This window comes from Pseudoliparis swirei, chromosome 22, assembly GCF_029220125.1.
Source record: "Pseudoliparis swirei isolate HS2019 ecotype Mariana Trench chromosome 22, NWPU_hadal_v1, whole genome shotgun sequence".
NCBI classification, from domain to species: domain Eukaryota; kingdom Metazoa; phylum Chordata; class Actinopteri; order Perciformes; family Liparidae; genus Pseudoliparis; species Pseudoliparis swirei.
Window position 1 is genome coordinate 8,712,709 of NC_079409.1, and position 20,335 is coordinate 8,733,043.

The following is a 20,335-nucleotide window of genomic DNA, read 5'->3' on the forward strand; positions in this document are numbered from 1 at the left end:
CTATTTGTTAGTGGTATAAATACCATGTATTTCTTTTTTGTTTTGGGCATATATTTCATCGCACATCAAATTCAGCAGATCATGAAAGTATAGGCACGGCCCATACTGGAGCATCTATATTACAGCTGTTTTAAGAATGAGGGGATTTATATTTGAATTAATTGCTCAAATACAGAAAATACCAAACTAAGTGCAGCCCAAAGCAAGTGTTTTGCAAAAGACTAATATACACCAACAATCTAAATAATGTTGAAGTGCCTTATCTGTTTAATGTCTACATGTGTGATTCATAATCTATTTCTCTCCTAGCTATATCTTCCGCCTAAGCTGCACAAGAATGGGCCAGTGGGCGATTGGCCATGTGACCAGTCAAGGTGGCATCATCCAGACCATCCCCCAGAATACACCTCTCTACCAGGCACTCATTCAGGGCTTCAAGGAATGCTGGTCAGAGCAAACACACATTTCTGTCTGCTTCGTTTTGATCGTTGTTTGTGTTTTTGCTCTCAGTGCTGTGTGCTCCTCCGTCTGCAGCTACCTGTACCCAGATGGCCGCGACGTTAACCCCGACCTGACCAGCTTGCATGAACCGGCCCAGAGGGGCAAAGTCAAAGTTACAGAGGTTAGTGAAGGCTCTTCATGCCTCCTTATCAATTATTCATACTACCAATGGGATCCTGAGGCTTTACCAATTGAAAACATAAAGCATATTCAGAATTGTTCTCTTCTCGTTTTCTGTCTTGTTTCTCTTGTGCACACCGCCACCCGACAGGAGCAGTATGAGCTTTACTGTGACATAGGCAGCACCTTCCAGCTGTGTAAGATCTGTGCGGAGAGGGATAAGGACACTCGTATTCAGCCCTGTGGGCATCTCCTGTGCCAACCCTGCCTCACAGGCTGGCAGGTATGAACTCACACCCACTTACTCCTTATAGCTGCACTGTATTTCAAAACACCAGCTCGTCTCCAGCCCCCTGTGCTTATGACTGGCAAGATAAGCCGCGGCAGATTGTTTCTGTAACTGTTTTGTGTTTTCAGTAGAGGGAAACTGTCACGGTTGACTAAACTAGATTTATTTTTGAATTTGAATGTGGTTTGGCGTTTATGTAAATTAACAAAGGGTGTGAGTGACATTCACATGCTTTCTAATACATATGATAACACTCACAAATCAATGACATGACTGATTTACTCATTTGAAACCAATAAACTTAAATTTCTCAGTATCTCCGAGTAGATTGTCTCATTGAAATGGAAAAACTTTCCTCAATAAAAAAAAAACTCAATTAAAATAGTCTTTAAAAACACTATTAACCCAAGCTAATTATATAAGGCAATTTCCATGTTATCCACATATTTATATTTAGTTTATGTTGAACTATTACACTTTATGTGGAACTACAACACAAATAAGAGCAGTTATATATCCATCTTCCTGTTTTGAATCAACTGTCAGCCTTGTTGACACAAGACAATATTTAAAAAAACATTCATACGCATGTGCTGTTGAATTGGGTCACCTAGGCCACAACAATAACTGTGGACTGTGGACAAGCACAACGCTCGGTTCAATGGTTCAAAGAAAGAAGAGCTGTGAAATGAACCATTCCTATCAATGACAGATGCCATGCAGTATGTAAACTGACAACTGTATAATCGTAGACGAGAACAAATAGCATCAGTTTAAATGTCAGAGAAAGATATACAGAGTATCACATGGTTCATGCTTTCAATGTAATCAATCACATTTTAGCATTTTAGATGGCACCCAAATCCCAAACGTCTGCCTATAAATCAAAATGTTGTCATCATGTGTCCAGCCTGTGCACTTTTTTCCCGACTTCACATTACAGTGCCAGCCAACCACTCGCCTCCAATCTGTTCTGGAGGTGTTCAAGCTTTTGCAAAGGTGCAGAGCGGCATGTCCTGACATTTGGCTGATGACTTCCTGTGTGAGATAAGCTCACATCCTTTCCTGCGTTGGTCACATTCACTTTGTTCACGATCGTGTGTTTGCGTGTGTGTGTGTGTGCGTGCGTGTGTGTGTGTGTGTTTGAAATACTGACAGCAGAAGAAAATGTAACCCGCTTTGTGGACGTCAGACCACAATGGAAACGTTGTAAGTTAGTCTACCAGACTTCCTCATCAACAGCAAGTGCATCAGACAATACAACGACCTTTACTGGCACTCTGAATTAAATCACCATTTTAAAGGTATCACATTTGCAGCTGAATCCCCCAAAAAATACTAAAGTTCATTTTTAAAATGAACAAAGCATTGAGGGAAAGTTAAAGAGTTTGAAATAGGTCGATTAATAGTTGTCTCAATTACAGGTATATCAGTCGGACAAACTACAATTAGATAAAAGGAGACATGTGTAAAGAGGTTCGCTGGTCACAGGAATACAATAATGATGACAATAATAATATAAGTAAAATGTGACAACATTGCATCTTTATGTGGTTTATATGCACGGAAAACAACAATCTACAGAGTCTGTTGCACCTTGTATTTTCCACCTCCTTTATCTTTTTTTCGACAGACTGGTCCCTTTATTCTTTGAAGACAAGTCCAAGATATTCCACCACACTTCAAGGACACAATGCTGTTCTCAAGAAAACGTGTGACAATGGACTCCACATTCATTCAGTGTTTCCATTACTCTGCCTGTCGTTGATAACTATCCAGCAGAAGTCAGCTGACCACACCTGCCCGTACTGTCGCTGCGACATCAGAGGAACGGAGTCCATCCTCGTCGAGCCTTACCGGTCAGGCAGCGGGAAGCGGGAGGATGAGGGGGTTGAGGATGAAGAGGAGGACGACCATGAGGACATTGAACTGATAGTAAAAGAAATGGCTGCCCTGAGGAAGGTGTGTGTGTGTTAATACATTTCTGTATGTGATCATTTGTTTAGTTTAGTTGCAGCCATGCTTATCTATCAGTTGGAAAACCACTTTGGTCCAGAGTGAAAAGGCTCAACACTTATTGAATGGATTGAATATTTAATTGTATAAAAGTATTGGATATCTTCATCCCTCCTTAGTGGCTGATGGCTGCATTTGTGACACCTTTCTTCTCTCCAGCAGGCGGACGGTGGCAATGAAGCACGTAGAAGACACAAAAACAGACATAAATGAAAAGGTAAGACGCTGTTGAAAGCAGAGCAGTAAAGGGGAAATGTGTTTTGTTTCTACATATTCTAGAAACCTTTAGGAGACTCATTTTAAGCGTGATGCAAAAACTCTACATAGTGACTTCGTCTACAGAGCTAAGGATCTTGACATTTTAGCTTTATTTATCGTCTCCTGGTCAATTAAATAAAGTTATCTATACGTTTCCACCAAGTTACTGTAACCACTAACAAGTTCTCAACATAATATTGGAAAACAATTCTTTTAACCCTTGTGTTGCCTACGGGTCATTTTGACCCGATTCAATATTTAAATATTGAATCGGGTCAAATTGACCCGAATGCAACACAAGGGTTAAATACCCAGATTAACTGCACAAAGTCTCAACGTGCAGATTGAACTGATTACACAATTAGTTTTGTGATTGTTGTATATTTATAGGTTTTATCTTTGGCTGCTCATGGCTTTATGCATATTTAATTATTTATTTATATCCATACATAAAAGCTTATTAATAAAAATGATATTTTAAAAAGGGAAGAGTTAACCTTAAACCGTGTTAATAAACCAGAGATTAATCTTAATTTAACAGCTAGACACAACAATGACAATATTTTTTATGTTTGCAGTGTTCATCAGTAAAGATTATCATGCTACAGACATATAAAGGAGTTTGCTAAATTATTTTGTTTCCATTTGATGTTTTAAGCAGCGCTGACTTAATCACAGAAGCAAGGAGTGTTGACAGGAAATGATGGCATTAAATAGCCTTATATCCTGAACTGTGCACAAAGTGTTGAAATGTAAATAAAAGAGATTATTCTACACTACGCAGATTATCCTAAAAATGTAAGCAGATTATAGGGTGGTTCCAAAATGGTTTCTGTTGAAAGAATAAAAAGAACAAACATGTAAAGCCTCCCCAGATTCAGAAATTGATAGCATACTGGGAACACTTGTCACAAAATGATTATTATTATTTAAATAATATTAGAAAGAATATGAACTGCTTGTTCCTTTCATTTGGTTCTTTTATGCAAATACATCTTTTGTTTCCTCGCAGAAATCTGTCGATATTTTCCCGTGCGTGACGTGTTTTATGCTTTCTGAACGAATCTTGCTCACCTGACTCCATAATTCTGTTATTTTATTGTTCCCAAATTAATCCTATTCATCGACCTTTTAACAGCAGACATTTTGACAATAAATAATATTTAATGACATGAACAATGGCTTCGTTCTAGAAATGATTGCAATGCAATGCAGCAATTAAAACTGCGATTAGTGCCCCTTTTGTTTGTCAGGTCCCCAAGTTTGCTGTGGAGATAAGTAGATTCAACTTTAGTTTCACTCCCGGTGTTCGACCCTCATGTCACACCCACCATGCAATGGCTTTGACGCCACTTATGTAAGCATTCAGGTTTTCTCTGCAAGAATTCTCAACTCCAGTAAAAAGTTAATTGTAAACTCATAATCTAATACTAGTCTCATGCTATGATTCTTTCGTTTATCTAAAAAGTTGATACATCTCATTTTAGAATGAAACCATTTTAGAGGCATCTCTGTTTGTGTTCATGTAGGTGGAGCAACGGGGCTCGGACGGTCCAGTCAAACAGACGGAGACATAAAGAGAGGGAGGAGTGGAGAGCAGGACTCAGAGAAGACAACGGTGACCCGGCAGACATGACGAGAACAATGTCGTCCTGATAGAAAAGAAACTTCCGCAAAATAAAGACTCTTTTACGAAAGGGAGAAATACTTACTGACTAACATATCTTTAATCCAGAAATCAGCCCTGGTTGGATGTAAGAATATTTTCCGGTGTCATGTTTAACGGTAAATGGCGGTGTGTGTCAACCACACCGCTGAAGTTGTGATGCTGTGGGTGGGACTGAGAGGAAGTAGAAAACAGCCTCCTACTGTTCAATAATCACACTGGCATTACCTCCACAGGAGGTTCAGTCCTCTATCTTTATAATTAAAGTGTTTTCTGATCCTCCGTGAAATAATAGAAATTAATTAAAGGCTCGATATTTGAAAACGTAATATGATATGAACAAACGAAGGGGGACAATCACATATGGACGGGAGGAGCTGAGCGTGGCCAAGACCAGAGAACCTCTGAGTGTCCTGGGGCCAACATCAACGCTGTACCAGTCGGTTGTCGCCAGTGTGCTGCACTTTGCTATCTATCTATCTATCTATCTATATTGAAATGTAATATATAAATAATAAACCTCGTCATTCAACCGATACCTTAAGTTTGTTCTTACGAATAAGTTATGTGAGTAAATAAATGGCTCTATGTAACGACACAAAACCGTCTTATATGGTAAGAAAATTAAATAAAACTGTAACTGACATATATACTTAAACTTCTATAGTTATATTTGGTGTGGGTTTTTTTTCTCACATAATGGACATGATCAGACAAATGAAAAGTGAATATGTACCAAATGGTTTTATTTAGTTGTCTTCATTCTGGCAAATGTTCATTATGGATACATGAGCGAGAGAAACTTCAAAGGAGAAAGACAGAAAAGTAAAGTAAAAGAAAGCAGGAATGAGAGGAACCAGTTGAAAATGTGAAAATGGGTAATTTCTTCAGGGGTTGGCATCCAGGGTGTCTTGAATCCAGTTCATGAACTCACACACTTTGACGTAGACTCCGGGGTAGTTAGGCAGAGCACATCCCTGACCCCATGACACCAGGCCCTGGACCTCTCCCGAACACACCAAAGGGCTGCCGGAGTCACCCTGACAAAGTGAGTGTGAGCAGGCGATTAATTCTTCCACACACACAATTCTGTGAATCCAGTTAGTGTTCAGAAACATCTATTGTGAAACTCACATTGCAGGCATCTCTGCCTCCATTCATGTATCCGGCACACACCATCCTGCGAGAGATCATGTCAGGATAGGCCTTCTCACAGTCCTCATCATCCACGATGGGCACATCCAAACACTGCAGACGGGTGGGCATGTTCACTGCAACAGGCAGAACAGAGATAGTCATGGAAACCTAATATGGTTGTATTAAAACATCATTTCACCCAGTGCAACGGTGTGTTTCAGTGATTTAATTGATGGACACCAATTATACAACAAGTAACATCAGAATCTGGCTACACAGGAAATACTTTTGTTTGGAGGTTCAATTCACTGCTGGGTTTGAGTTTTTCATGGGATTTGTTGACAATATAGAATATAGATGTTATTTGTTATTTCAATTTGTGATTTTAAAGAAGTTAACTTTGACAGCCCCCAGTGGAAGCCTCGAATCCAACATCATAATCAACCCACCCTCGCCATCTATGGCAGTGTTGCCCCAGCCAGACACAGAGCAGGGGAGCCCCCCCATCGGGCACTCTGTGGGCAATGGGATGGGAGCGACTGCTGCGGTCACCTCCACTGGGTGGAAGAGTTTGATCAACATGATGTCAAAATCCAGAGTCTGGTAGTCATAACTGCCCATGGAGAAAAATGAAAAATCAGACTGGAGCTGTTTCTCCACACTGAATAAATGAATCAGACAAGAATAAAATTGTGCAATGGATTTTTTCAATTTTCACTCACCTAGGGTGCCAAATGATGTTTTGGGTCTTCATGAGCTGCTCTGTACCCTCAAACACTCGCACATCATGTTCTCCCAGCATGATCTGCATCTCATAGGGGCTTAGAGCGGAAGTGAAATATTCCAATGAGAATGCGAAAGAAGACAAATATTACACTTTTTGGTTTCTTATATATGTCTCTCTATCTCAAAGGGGTGGAAATGCATAAAAATCAAGCAAGACACAGTGGCAAACCCAACATGGCAACGAGAGGATAACGCAAATAAGACGTGAAAGTCATATTTTCTCCATTGATGCATACTTACTTGTACCAACAGTGAGCAACAGAGAGCACCCACTGCTTGTTGATGAGCACGCCGCCACAGAAGTGGTAACCGTAGTTGAGGGACGCCATGAATGGCCGAGAGTGAGGTTCACACTCCTGGCCGCCAATGATCCGGCCATCTTCACGGGGAACTGCCGCTGCCAAGCGCACAAACAGAGAATGAGACACATCTGAGTTAAAGTCACCGTGAACCGCAACTTTCCACCCCATTTAGGACATTGCTGATGTTACAGTACACATGTATGGCTTTGTGTGTGAGTGTGTGTGTTCTGATATGTATCCGTGTGTATATCTCTCTCTTTACCAGCAGCTCCAATCATCAGCAGCAGAGCCAGCAGTGTCATGGTGTCAGGTGGAAGATCAGAAGACACCTGGACACACCCTGGCTCATATTTATAGCCCACCAGCCTCGCTTTGCTCGTCCCCCCTGCCCACTTTACCCCCGACCTCATCTCCTCCCTCTTTCCTCCCAAATTTGGCACTACTTTCCTTGTTTTGTGGACGGGCATGCATCTGACCTATCGTAGCACACCCCTGATTTAATGTTATCACTGTGCCTTATTTAGAAATGTAGACCAAGGTCTCAACACATGTATATTTCTCCAATGTGTCACTAATTGTTGGCAAGCTGCAACAGCAAACCCCAAAATGTGTTATATAACCTTATTTTAGGTTTGGGCCAGTATTAGAAACAAATTTAATAAAATTACCAAGAGACTCCATGGCAAATATATTATGAATAGTAATTTGGTTAAAGAAAAAAAAGTTCTGTTTTCTGGTTCCGCTTTTGGTTCCACTTGAACAAAAGCCAAGAGAGGTGAGAAAGCAGAACACTATATTATTGTATTTTTCTCTTTCTGTGTCAGACAGCAATCAACAGCCTTTAAGCTCTAATAAGGGCCAAATAAACAATGATCTGTTATTGTATTCAACCTATGTATTAACATGATATGGCTGTTAACAATAATGTATTGTGGTGTCAGATAAAAGTTCCACGTGTCACTCATTGAAATAATAGGCACATTTATTTCGGTGACAGGTGCAGAAAATGTTGACTACAGTTTCACCTTGGCCAGAAATATGTAAGATAGGGCTCACTTATTAACTGAAAGGATACACCTGGCACATGAGAAGATAAGGTGTTTTTTAAGGGAAGAGATTAGGGCGCTAGTTTCGGGGGTGGGTGTACATTGGGTGGAGGTGTGGAGGAGGAGGGGAAGCATGGAAAGACACAAGAGGAGTATATAATCAGGTATAAATGCAGTGGAGGACTCACGTCCAGTCCAGTGTGGTCACAAGAAGGTCGAGTCAGCCACAAGATGATTGGCCTGATTGTTGTCACGCTCCTTGGAGCTGCAGGTCAAGCACACCTGCAGCATGTACAACCATTTTAGGGTAAAAGAAAAAAAACGGTAACTATTGTAAATATGACACATTTTGTCTTTCTTTGACACCACAGCTGCAGCACCTACGGATGACAGGATTGTGGGTGGCTACGAGTGTGAAGCCCACTCTCAACCCTGGCAGGTGTCTCTCAATATCGGCTACCACTTCTGCGGCGGCTCCCTCATCAACGACCGGTGGATCGCCTCTGCTGCACACTGCTGGCAAAAGTGTGTACACGATTGAATGTTTTTCTATGGATTCATTTGAGAGGATTATGAAAAAATGTCATCGCTCGTCTCCATTTCAGGCCCTTTTCACAGATTGCCATCTTGGGTGACAACCACATCTGGATGAACGAGGGCACGGAGCAGTACATGTCAGTGGATGCCATCTACTGGCACGAGAGTTACGACTACCAAACCATGGACCACGACATCATGCTGATGAAGCTGGCGCACCCCGTCACCGTGAACCAGTACGTGAAGCCTGTCGCCCTGCCCAAAGCCTGCCCCGCACCTGGGGACATGTGCACAGTGTCCGGGTGGGGAAACATCTACACTGATCAAGGTGAGGCAGCACCAAATGGTCACATTAAAAGTCAATTAAAAGACAAGTGATTTTAACAACAGTGATTTTAACAATCGAGACAAAGTAATTTTTCTTTTAGACAAACAAACCCAGTTATTAAAACCAAATAGCTGCTGAAAGTCGACATGTTGGTGATAGCCACAGTGGTTTGATATTCTATGTTCATGTTGCCTACTTGACGTAAACATATGGACACAACAATCTCTCTTAATCTTTCTTTCTTGCTGCCATCTGTTAGTGTTCAACCCGTTTTACCTTCAGTGTGTGGACGTCCCCATTCTGTCGAACAAGGACTGCGATGCTTCCTACCCCGGCATGATCACTGACCGCATGGTGTGCGCTGGATACCTGGAGGGAGGCAAGGATGCTTGTCAGGTATTTCCACACAGTTACGCGGAAAATAAATATGTTCCATGGGATGAAATGATGGAAGGAATAAACTCTTCTCTCTTGCCTGCTCAGGGCGACTCTGGTGGTCCTCTGGTGTGTAATGGGGAACTGCAGGGTATTGTCTCCTGGGGCCAGGGCTGTGCTCAACCCAACTACCCGGGTGTTTACACCAAAGTCTGCTCACTGATGCCCTGGATCAACGATATTCTCTCCAGATACATCTAGGCTGTGATCTCCCATCACAGAGCTACGAGAGAGAGGGGAAACCAGAGGGAGATTGAAACTGAAAGAGTCAGGAGGTAGTGTCAAAAAGAAAAGCGGCGGGAGAGAGGCTGAGAGACACAATGACCGACAGTGTGGGGTGTGTGTGAGGGGGGGGGGGGGACACAATCAGGACACAATCAATAAAATCTACACTGTTGTGATGCATCTGTGTTTACATTATTGTTGACAATACTGAAGGATCTGATCCCAATGCAATAATAGTACAGAGTACTTTATTTTAAGTCAGTGGTGACATTTCCACTAAAACAATATATAAAATCTGGCAAGATATAAACCAGAGTTGCAGCTAATGGCATTAGACTTTAAAAGGTCACACAATGGCATCAGCCTGTGAGGAAATCCAACATATTCGATTTGAATTAGCCTTTTCTTGACCCACATCAACAAACAATCAATCCAGGAGATTCTCATCAAAATAAGACACACAAACTGTTGCTTTTCATCTGTGACCAAGTGAATGGAGCATCGCTGTTTAGCATTCAAAAACCGCATCAATAGGATTTATACGCTTTGTTTGTTTGAGGACACTGCTCTCATTCTGATTTTCTGTCTCCTGAGTGCAGAATGCTTCATAAAGCTGGAGAGAAGGGTTAAGATTTTGCAAAACCCCATTTATCAATGTCAGAATCCAACAATAATCTAAAAAAGGATTTAGACTTCCATTGAAATGTGTTAAATGAGTTTCATTTTCAACTGAGAACTTGGTCTTGAGTCTTTTCTTTACCGAAAATCTGGTGGCAGAGAAATAATAGAAACATAAATGATGTTTTCTCAGCAGGTCCTTTCATAGTTTTGTGGTTCGAAAGTGTCTGAAGATGACTCATACTTTCTTCCTTTAGTTTAAAATGATGGAGTTTAGGTAATCCTTCTGTGAGGTTCACTAAAAATGTGGAAGAATAAAAGTTTAATTATTTATTTATTTTTGAAGCCACTTGAGCAAAGGAACAAAGAGGACCCGATGCCACACAACCTTGAAGTCGCACATTTTTGATTGATCATCTGATACAAAAAGAAAAGATCTATCACCATCATTCAGATAAACAATGATGCCCCGAAAACTGAAATTATTTTGACTTTCTTTTCAGAGAAAAGGAATGCCATGCTTCCCATAATTGCCTTGTTTTTTTGTCCATGAACGTTTATTTGAAGCTGTTGGTTCAAAATCAGCAATCAGTTATGTCGAACGTGACGGCACACATCGTGTTTGACTCTTTTGCAGCAAGCAATACAATAAAAATATCCCCCATCTGTCGTGGAATTCCTGCTCCTGAATACGCCACTGTCCTGTTGAGACTCCGCCCACTGTTGAGACTCCGCCCGCTCCTCCTCCCCACCGCCATCTGCCTGATGGATCGTGGAGGTCTCCATCGTGGAATATGTCTACCATGAACTATTCATACACTCTGTCACATTCATTGAATGTATTTAAACTAGTGCTGTGAAAAATAACGCGTTAACTCAGTTAATCCAATTACAGGTTTAACTAGTTTTTTTTTTTTTACGCATTTAACGCATGCACAGAATGAGCTTCCAATTCGTCTGTTGTTGGTCGTCGGGACGAAAAAAAAGTCACTTGCAAAATGAGCTTCCAATACACCACTTCAATCTGAACTCTGTCCGCTCTCATGCAGACGGTCTGTTCATCGGTAATGATCCTTCCGCAGGTTCACCTCCGGAAACCTTGTTACGACTTTTACTTCCTGTAGATCAGGGTCTCAACACGTCGATCGCGACCTGCCAGTCGATCGCGGCGTAGTGTCGGTAGATCGTATGACATTAAAAAGATTGGCCCGGCCCCTGACATGTTCTCTATAGCACGTCTTTGTTCTTTTATTAAACTAAACGTCTGTTGTTGATCGTATCTCCACAGCAGCATGTCATTTCTGTCTCTTCGCGTTGCGTTAACACTTATCGATCTCCGTCTCGAGCGCCACAGAGCTCCGTGCGCGCGCATCGGGACCGAGCAAAAAAAATCACTTGTCAATCTGTCCACCTTTAGGCCCCGTTTACACGATGGGAAAACGCATATATTTTCATGCGTTTTGGCCTTTCATTTACACAAAAATGGAGGTTTTATCACGGAAAACGATCATTTCTAAAAACTCCGGCCAAAGTGGAGATTTCTGAAATCTCCGTTTTTGTGTTTGCGTGTGAACTAGGTCAAACGGAGTTTTAGGTTGTCATACGTCACAGTATGCGACTAAAAATGCTTCACGTCATGTGAGCGTCCGATGTTTACAGTTAGTTTGGCCGCTCCTACCAGAGTTGCCAGGTCTGTGTGTACCAGCCCAATATCAGAACTCAAAATATGCCCGTGCCAAACCATATACACTGCTTTTAAAGTGTGTGTATGTGGACGTGTCCAATGTCCATGTGTGTACGCGCTGATCTGGAGTCAGTTTGGTAGGATTTGTGTATAAATAAATTATTTCATTTAAAATATGGATTTTTATTTAAAGATATTCATGTAATTTGCATGCAAAATAGGTCTACCCGAACCAGCGGACAACAAATTCAACCCGCGGCAACACTTCAAAAGTAGCCCAATTCCGCGGGAAAACCGCGGACCTGGCAACACTGGCTCCTAAGTCCAGTGTCGACTGCCTTCATTTTCGTTGTCAGGTGCGCCCGAGTTATTTCCTCCTTGACATGAGGATACTCCTCGGATGTCTCGAGTCTTGAGAATTCTGATTGGTTTGCATGTCTTTATCCTTCTCGTTACACTGCCGACTACAGGTTTGGCATAGTTATGACGGCGCCCGGGGGCGTATTTATGCGGGTCCATATAAACAGAAACTTGTTTGAAAACGACCTTGTGTGTACGACGTTATTTTTGAAAACGGAGGGGCAGAAATCTTCGTTTCTGTAAATACCCGGCTATGTGTAAACGTGGCCTTAGATTGTAGGCTATCATGGTGGAGTTAATGGTTGACAAACAAGAGAAAAATGCTCTGTTTAACCCTCCTGTTACCTTTACATTTACTAACATATTTTACCCTCGGGGTCAATTTGACCCCAGCAATTAAAACCTCCAGAAAATTATTAGAATTAATATTGCTTCCCAAGTTTAAGTGTGAGGTACTTTATGTTTGTTTGTTGACTACCTAAATAGCCCTTTAAATAAATAAAAAAGTTGATATTTCTGATATGTTTGACACAGTGAAAAACAGCCTGGGGTCAAATTGACCCCAAAGAACACCGACATTAAACATTGAATGGGGTCAAATTGACCCGAAAGGTAACAGGAGGGTTAAACATTCTGTTTAGGATGAACATGTATTAATGTTCCATATGGAAGAAAACTGCTAAATAACTGCTGAGTTGCAGCACCATTGTAGAGAAGAATGTATAAATGTATATATCCGTCTTTTGTCATAAATCTCTATGTTCTCACAAAATATACCGAGAATATCGGTAATATGTGATTAATCATGATTAATCCACAAAAACCTGTGATTAATCCGATTAAAATTGTTCATCGTTTCACAGCCCTAATTTAAACTCTAAATTTGTCCTTCTGTACACATTACATCTATTGCATCTGTCCATCCTGGAGAGGGATCCTCCTCTGTTCTCTCCTGAAGGTTTCTTCCCTTTTTTTCCCCCTGAAGGGTTATTTGGGAGTTTTTCCTGGTCCGATGTGAGGTTTTGGGGCAGGGATGTCTATGTGTACAGATTGTAAAGCACTCCGAGACAAATTTGTAATTTGTGAAATTGGGCTATACAAATAAACTGAATTGAATTGAATTGAATATAACTGTAGTCCACAGCTGCATTATATATCCATGAATACGTTTTTATTTTTAGCCATATTTGTAAGGTAAACTGCCAATCCATAATACCCGATATCAGGAAATCTGTAAGCAACAATTAATGCCAAGGGAATTCCATGTACATTCAGCTACTATTAGGAATCTGTATTTATCATGTCAATTCAAACCGGATAGCATAGTGCAGTGCTTTGGTGGAACTGGGAAGTCAGCCATAATTGAAATGAAATAACATTTTATTGTAAGTAGCTTTGTATAAAAGTGTCTGCTAAATGACATGTAATGTAATGTAACACACACACACACACACACACACACACACACACACGCACACACATATACATATACTACATGCACATACATATTGTAGCGACCCTGTGAAGTGGCTGCCAATCACAGTGTGGCACCGTGCGTGCTGGTCGAGGGGGCGTGCCTGTGATTGGCGGAGTAGAGGGGAGGCGGGGTTAACCTGGGGAAGAAGGGGAGTTAAGTGTGGTTGACGGGAACCGTTGTTGACGTTGGAGCTGCGGAGCTGAGAGGAACACGCTGTCTGTGTTGGAGGATGCCCCAAATAAAGAAGGAGTAATAACGCCGTCCCGTCTCCGTGTCATCAGTCCATAACGTCTGAGACGTTACATTGGTGTCAGAAGTGGGATTTCGGACTAACAAAATCGATAAATCCGGTAGAGAGCTAACCTAGCGTGGAGAGAGCTAGCCGGTTAGCCGACTGTTTGGCATGGATCGTGTCGGCGGGACGAAGGTAAAGAGAGAAGATAGAGACATGGAGGAGGAGGGAGCTTGCGGATGGTCAGAGGACATCGCCAGAGAGTTCACGGGAGCTACAAGGGAGGCGAGGCATCGCCTGAGAGAGTCTGCAGCGAAGATGGCCAGAGACGCGGGTTTGAGTCCCGCAGCAACTTTTCGCGCCGTTTCTCCGCGGAATGTAGCGATACCGGAAGAGGGTTGCGGCCAACACTCAGTTGCAACGCCGACGGTAAAAACGTCGAAATACTCCGGTAAGGCGGCCTGGGAAGCCTTCCTTGCCCAATTTGAACTTCTATCACATGCTGGGCGATGGTCCACGGAGACTAAAGCACTGCAGCTGGCGTTGTGTCTCACGGACGATGCGCTGTCCTGCCTCCTACTGCTGAGCCCGGAGGACAGGCGGAGTTATCAAGCGCTGGTGGGGGCCCTGCAGAGGCGGTTTGGACAATGTTTACAGCCGGAGCTCCTGCGTAATGAGCTAAATAACCGCTGCAGAAAACCTGGGGAGCCGCTGCGTGTGTTAGCCAATTACATTGAAAGCTTATCACTGAGGGCCTATGTACACATGCCCCCCGGAGTACAAAGCGAGCTGGCACGGGACCAGTTCATCAGAGCAATCTCCCCCACTGAGTTGCGGGTCCAAGTGCAACTACAACACCCACAGTCGTTGCAGTCGGCCTTGGAGATGGCCGTGGAGAGAGAATGTGTGGGGTGTAGCGGCTGAACGCGGTCAAAGAGAGGTCCACCTGCCGTGCGGTCTGCAATGCCGAGTCACTCAGAGGAGAGAGACCAGCATGGGTGACTGAACTGATTAGAGCCGTGTCTCTACAACCAGCACACCGACCACGCCCGGCCCCAGGCTCTGCTGGGGTGCGGTCAGCCAGGGCACTTAGCCAGGAGTGCCCCAAGTCAAGCGGGTCTCAGGGAAACGGTTCAGGGCTCGCATAGAGGAGGATATCGGACCCGACCCCAACTCCAAACCCCATCCTCAAGTCTCGACAGCAGGAGCCCAACAGTACACCGGGGCACCAGACTCCACGTCCCCAGAAGCAGACGACGACTCAGAACTGGAGCCTGTTGTGGCAGTGGGACGTACTGGTAAGGGAGACTCGTGCTATGTCCCCATCACTGTGGAAGGAGTGCCCTGCTTGGCGCTATTGGACACAGGGTCAACGGTAACCCTGGTTAGACCAGACATGGTCCCAGGCTGGATTCGTTTCGACGACACCACTGTTCGACTGCGCACTGTCACCGGAGAGCTGGCACCCATGAAAGGCAGAGGTCTACTGACCATATCGGTGGGGGGAGCGACGGTCTGTCATCAGGTGTGGATAGCGGCCGTACAGGACCCATGTATTCTGGGTGTGGACATTTTGAGGGCCACAGGCTGCCAGTTAGACCTGCAACGATGCACAGTGAGTTTCCAAGGAGGGCCTGCTATCGCGATGATCCCCAGTCTCACCCCTGCACTGCCTCCCTCCGGACCTCCCGCACCATCAGCGAGTACTGTAGAGACTGTAGACAGCAACCCAGGCCCCCTCACTGTCTCCCCTGGGGCAACCCTTGCGTCGTCTGACCACACTATGAGCTTCACAACTACGCCCCCGTCCGGGTTGGTCCAGAAGGAGGTGGAGGTGGATGGGACGCTGATGGCGGTGAGGGAGGTGTGGAGCAAGAACTGTGGCGACCTACACCCTCAGCAGCAGGAGCAGTTGTGGCATCTTCTGCTAGAGTTCCGAGGCAGTTTCGCAAAGAGTGAAGACGAGGTAGGTCAAACTCATCTAGTGCAGCATGAGATTGACACAGGGGACGTACGTCCTATCAAGTGCCGCCCACGCCGCCTCCCGCTGGCCCGTCAACAGGCATGTGACGAAGCGGTCGAGAGCATGCTGCAGGCGGGTGTCATCGAGCCTTCCGACAGCCCCTGGGCAGCAGCCGTTGTCATGGTTCCAAAAAAGATACGTGGCTGGCGACTCTGCGCTGACTACAGGCCTGTAAATGGGGTAACCAGGAAAGATTCATACCCACTGCCCCGCATTGATGAGTCTTTGGACCTGGTCTCTGGGTCCTCCTGGTTCTCTTCTTTGGACCTCCGCAGTGAATACTACCAGGTGCCTCTCGCCCCGGAGGCCCGGCCAAAGACTGCGTTTTGCACCGGACAGGGACTGTGGCAGTTCAAGGTCCTCAGTTTTGGACTGTGTAACGCTCCTGCCACCTTCGTCAGGTTGATGGACAAGGTATTGGAAGGAATTCCACGTCAACAGTGCCTGGTTTACCTGGACGACATCCTGGTTCACGGTAACTCGTTCGAGCAAGCCCTGGCATCATTGCGGTTGGTGCTGGAAAAAATCAGAGCGGCAGGCCTAAAGCTACACCCAGAAAAGTGCCACTTCATGCAGAGAGGTTTCCTTCTTGGGACATCGGATAGGCGGGGAGGGCATTGGCACAATGCAGGAGAAGGTGCAGGCAGTCGCCGACTGGCCCACCCCCACCAACCAAAAACAGTTGAAGAGTTTTTTGGGCCTGGCCTCGTACTACAGGAGGTTTGTACGAGGGTTTGCGTGTACTGCTGCGCCCCTGTTTCAATTGTTGCAGAAGGACAGCAACTTTGCCTGGACAGAGCAGTGCCAAACGGCATTCAGCAGACTTCGGCAAGCCCTGATTGAGGCGCCGGTGCTAGCCCCAGCCGACCCTAGCCTACCTTTCACGCTGGACACGGACGCTAGCGGATCAGGCGTCGGGGGAGTACTTTCTCAGACAAGACCCGAAGGAGAGAGAGTGGTGGGGTACTTCAGCCGGGCGTTCAGCAAGGCTGAGCGGCGCTACTGCGTTACCCGCAGAGAGCTCTTGGCAGTGGTGTTGTCAATTAGGCACTTCAAGTACTATCTGTGTGGCCAGACATTCACTGTGAGGACGGACCACTCTGCTCTGCAGTGGCTCATGACCTTCAAGGAGCCGGAGGGGCAGGTGGCCAGGTGGTTGGAGCAGCTGCAGGCTTTTGACTTCATCGTGGAGCACCGGGCTGGGACGCGCCACACGAATGCCGACGCGCTCTCCCGAAGGCCATGTGCCGCTACTGCGAGCGGAGAGAGACTCGTGAGAAGGAACTGCGTGAAGAGGAAGGAGACTGTGCTGCAGTTCGTCGGTTGGAGGAGTTTGTTTGCCGAGAGCTGCAGACGGTGGACTTGGCAGAGTGGAAACAACACCAAGAACAGGATGCAGACCTACAGCCGGCACTACGGTGGTTGGAGGCACAGCGGAGGCCACCGTGGGAAGAGGTGGCCGTGTTCTCCAAAGCAACCAAAGGTCTGTGGTCTCAGTTCGGGTCTCTGCGCCTGTCTCAGGGCGTGCTGCAGCGGGCATGGAAGGAGCCAGCAACGGGAGAGGAAAAGTGACAGATGGTGGTCCCCAAGGACTTACGGGATGCGGTGCTTGAAGCCATGCATGGAGCTGCAGGTTCTGGACATTTTGGGGTTTCTAAAACACTGCGGCGTCTCCGGAAGGGCTTCTACTGGGGCCAGTGCAGGAGGGACGTGGAAGACTTTTGCCGCCGTTGTGACCCCTGTATGGCACGGAAAGGTCCCCCAGGTCGCTCTCACGCTCCACTGCAGCAGTTTCCAGTTGGGGCACCGATGGAAAGGGTGGCCGTGGATGTGGTGGGTCCGCTGCCGTGCTCAGATGGAGGAAATCGGTATGTTCTCACCGCCATAGACTACTTCACAAAATGGCCAGAGGCGTATGCTATCCCAGACCAGGAGGCAGAGACGGTCGTAGAAGCCCTGGTTGGAGGCATGTTCAGCCGGTTCGGAGTACCGGAGACTATTCACAGTGACCAAGGGAGGAACTTTGAGTCGCGGGTGTTTGCTGCCATGTGCGAACACCTGGGCATGCACAAGACACGCACCTCGCCCCTGCGCCCTCAGAGTGACGGGTTGGTGGAAAGATTCCATCGCACCATGGGCCAGCAGCTTGCCATCCTCACTTCGCAACACCAGCGCGATTGGGACAAGCATTTGCCTTTGGTGCTCATGGCATGTCGCTCTGCAGTTCAAGAGACCTCATCCTGTACACCTGCGCTGCTCATGCTGGGGAGAGAACTCCGCACCCCAGCAGAATTGGCTTTTGGACGGCCCCCTGATTCCCCAGACACCCCCCCAGGGCCTGAGTACGCCAGGAGACTGCAGGACCGCCTTGAAGTGGCCCATGCTTTTGCTCGAAAACAGCAACTGAGTGCAGGTGTGAGACAAAAACGCAACTACGACGTGAGAGAAAAAGGAAGGCACTTTCAGGCTGGAGAACTGGTTTGGGTCTACAACCCTGTGCGTAAGAAGGGCCGGTGCCCAAAACTCGACAGCCAATGGGTCGGCCCCTGCAGAGTGTTGGAGAGGGTGGGAGAGGTGGTTTACAGGCTACAGCTACCTCCTAAGGGAAGGAGAGTGGTGCTTCATAGGGACCGACTCGCCCCGTACAGAGGGGTTGCTTCGCCAATGGCATCAGTGGCACGGGGAACCCCTCCTCAGCCTCCCCTCCCTGCTCACTCCCTGGCCAGCTCTCCGGGTTTGACGGCCCCCTCTGACCCCACTAGTCCAGTAGACACAGCCCCACAAGCGGCTCAGCCGCGAAGACAGAGAAGGCCCCCGGGCCGGTTCAGAGACTTTGTGGTTTCTTAGGGGAAGAGAAATAAGTTAAAGTGAGACCGTAGGTTCCAGAAAGGGCAAGAATGCGCCCTGGTCTCACTGGAAGTGATGGTAGTCCACCCTGACCTTCTTTAAAAAAAAATTTTTTTTAAAGTTCTTAGTGTTTTCCCATTATTTTGGAGATGTATTGTTACTTTACTAATGTTGTTCCTGCTGTTGACAATGTTGTCAATGGTGTTCCTTGGGGGCAAGGAACTTTGTAAGGGGAGGGTAATGTAGCGACCCTGTGAAGTGGCTGCCAATCACAGTGTGGCACCGTGCGTGCTGGTCGAGGGGGCGTGCCTGTGATTGGCGGAGTAGAGGGGAGGCGGGGTTAACCTGGGGAAGAAGGGGAGTTAAGTGTGGTTGACGGGAACCATTGTTGACGTTGGAGCTGCGGAGCTGAGAGGAACACGCTGTCTGTGTTGGAGGATGCCCCAAATAAAGAAGGAGTAATAACGCCGTCCCGTCTCCGTGTCATCAGTCCATAACGTCTGAGACGTTACAATATAAACAGGTTTCCTGGTGGAAGTCACGTGTCAGTGCCTTGATCTCCGTGGCCTTGTCCGTCACCATGGAAACAGTCACATGACATGTCTGCGCTTTGGTTCTGTGCTGTGACGTCGCTCGTGAGTCGTGACGTCACGGAGCACCGAACCAGAGTCTGTAAGTAGAAGTGATTTCCAGCAAAGCAGCAGAGGGTTTTGTGGATCCCACAAGATTCTGAACCGCCCACACGGGGGGAGCGATTCATCAATCGCCTCCCTCCCCAACGGGTCGGGACGGTTTGGCGAGAGTCACCTTGTGTGACTACTCCTACACCCCATCCCGGGGTGGTTTTGTTTCTCTGGGATTCACAAATGGGATGGGGCCCCTTTTAGCCCTAACCCTTTTTGGGCCTTTTTTTGTGGCCACCCCGTTTGATACTGGGCTTCCAGTATGTAGAGGTGGGTGGAAAAAGAAAACATTAAGGGCGCGAGCGCAGGGCGATAAAACTTGATTTACAAAATGGATTCAAGCAGACGTCGCACTCTCGCCCTCTGTAACACCCTGTTAAATGTTGTGTCTGTCTCCCCAGTAATTGGTCATTCCCTACACCTGCCCTCAGCCTCTCCTGATTGTGTCATTCCCGTCACCTGCCCCAGCCACTCCCGTCTCGCTGATCCCTGATGTCCCACACCTGTGTTTCCCCACCTTATATATTCTCCCAGTCTTTGCTTTGTTCCCTGCCAGATTGTTGTGTGTTTTGCCCCTCGTGTCAAATTGCTCATTTTTCAAGTAAAACATTTGTTTCTCAAACCCAGAGTCGGACGTTTCTTCTGCACTTGAACTTACCCGTGTGATTCTGTGACACCCTCGCTGTGTTGTTGGACGAGGAGGAGAAACAACCCGCAAAAAAGCTGAGGTTTTTGGTTCAAGATATTTAAAAAAGATAGGATAGA

General features: G+C 46.0%; 3 protein-coding genes across 8 annotated transcripts in view; 2 read left to right on the top strand and 1 right to left on the bottom strand.

The window, feature by feature from the left end:
- Positions 1 to 4,893, top strand: part of cblc (Cbl proto-oncogene C, E3 ubiquitin protein ligase) — a 15,436-nt gene extending 10,543 nt beyond the window's left edge. For 4 of the 6 annotated variants that reach the window (XM_056444144.1, XM_056444141.1, XM_056444142.1 and 1 more), the window contains exons 7-12: positions 310 to 447; positions 535 to 622; positions 773 to 904; positions 2,690 to 2,872; positions 3,086 to 3,143; positions 4,714 to 4,893. In XM_056444144.1, coding sequence (XP_056300119.1) covers positions 310 to 447; positions 535 to 622; positions 773 to 904; positions 2,690 to 2,872; positions 3,086 to 3,139 — 595 coding nt within the window. In that variant the 3' untranslated portion in view covers positions 3,140 to 3,143; positions 4,714 to 4,893. The remainder of the gene's footprint in view (positions 1 to 309; positions 448 to 534; positions 623 to 772; positions 905 to 2,689; positions 2,873 to 3,085; positions 3,144 to 4,713) is intronic. The other 2 variants (XM_056444146.1, XM_056444145.1) reach the window with 2 other exon arrangements.
- A 677-nt stretch (positions 4,894 to 5,570) lies between these two features.
- Positions 5,571 to 7,377, bottom strand: LOC130212876 (trypsin-like). Its single transcript, XM_056444149.1, has 6 exons — positions 7,338 to 7,377; positions 7,014 to 7,170; positions 6,710 to 6,808; positions 6,437 to 6,600; positions 5,985 to 6,121; positions 5,571 to 5,890 (listed from the first exon to the last, which is right to left on the bottom strand). The coding sequence occupies exons 1-6, from the start codon at positions 7,375 to 7,377 to the stop codon at positions 5,738 to 5,740; spliced, it is 750 nt and encodes a 249-aa protein (XP_056300124.1). The 3' UTR covers positions 5,571 to 5,737.
- Positions 7,378 to 8,310: 933 nt separating this feature from the next.
- On the top strand, positions 8,311 to 9,826 carry LOC130212877 (trypsin-2-like). The gene is made up of 5 exons (XM_056444150.1): positions 8,311 to 8,392; positions 8,493 to 8,646; positions 8,727 to 8,986; positions 9,246 to 9,382; positions 9,470 to 9,826. Exons 1-5 carry the CDS (start codon positions 8,353 to 8,355, stop codon positions 9,620 to 9,622), a joined length of 744 nt encoding a protein of 247 aa, XP_056300125.1. The 5' UTR covers positions 8,311 to 8,352; the 3' UTR covers positions 9,623 to 9,826.
- Positions 9,827 to 20,335: the final 10,509 nt, after the last annotated feature.

Coding starts and splice junctions, on each gene's coding strand:
- LOC130212876 (XM_056444149.1), bottom strand. CDS start 7,377: ATGACACTGCTGGCTCTGCTGCTGATGATTGGAGCTGCTG. Junction 6,809..7,013: donor GTTGCTCACTGTTGGTACAA/GTAAGTATGCAT, acceptor TTCCGCTCTAAG/CCCCTATGAGATGCAGATCA. Junction 6,601..6,709: donor AACATCATTTGGCACCCTAG/GTGAGTGAAAAT, acceptor CTCCATGGGCAG/TTATGACTACCAGACTCTGG.
- LOC130212877 (XM_056444150.1), top strand. CDS start 8,353: ATGATTGGCCTGATTGTTGTCACGCTCCTTGGAGCTGCAG. Junction 8,987..9,245: donor AAACATCTACACTGATCAAG/GTGAGGCAGCAC, acceptor GCCATCTGTTAG/TGTTCAACCCGTTTTACCTT. Junction 9,383..9,469: donor GAGGCAAGGATGCTTGTCAG/GTATTTCCACAC, acceptor TTGCCTGCTCAG/GGCGACTCTGGTGGTCCTCT.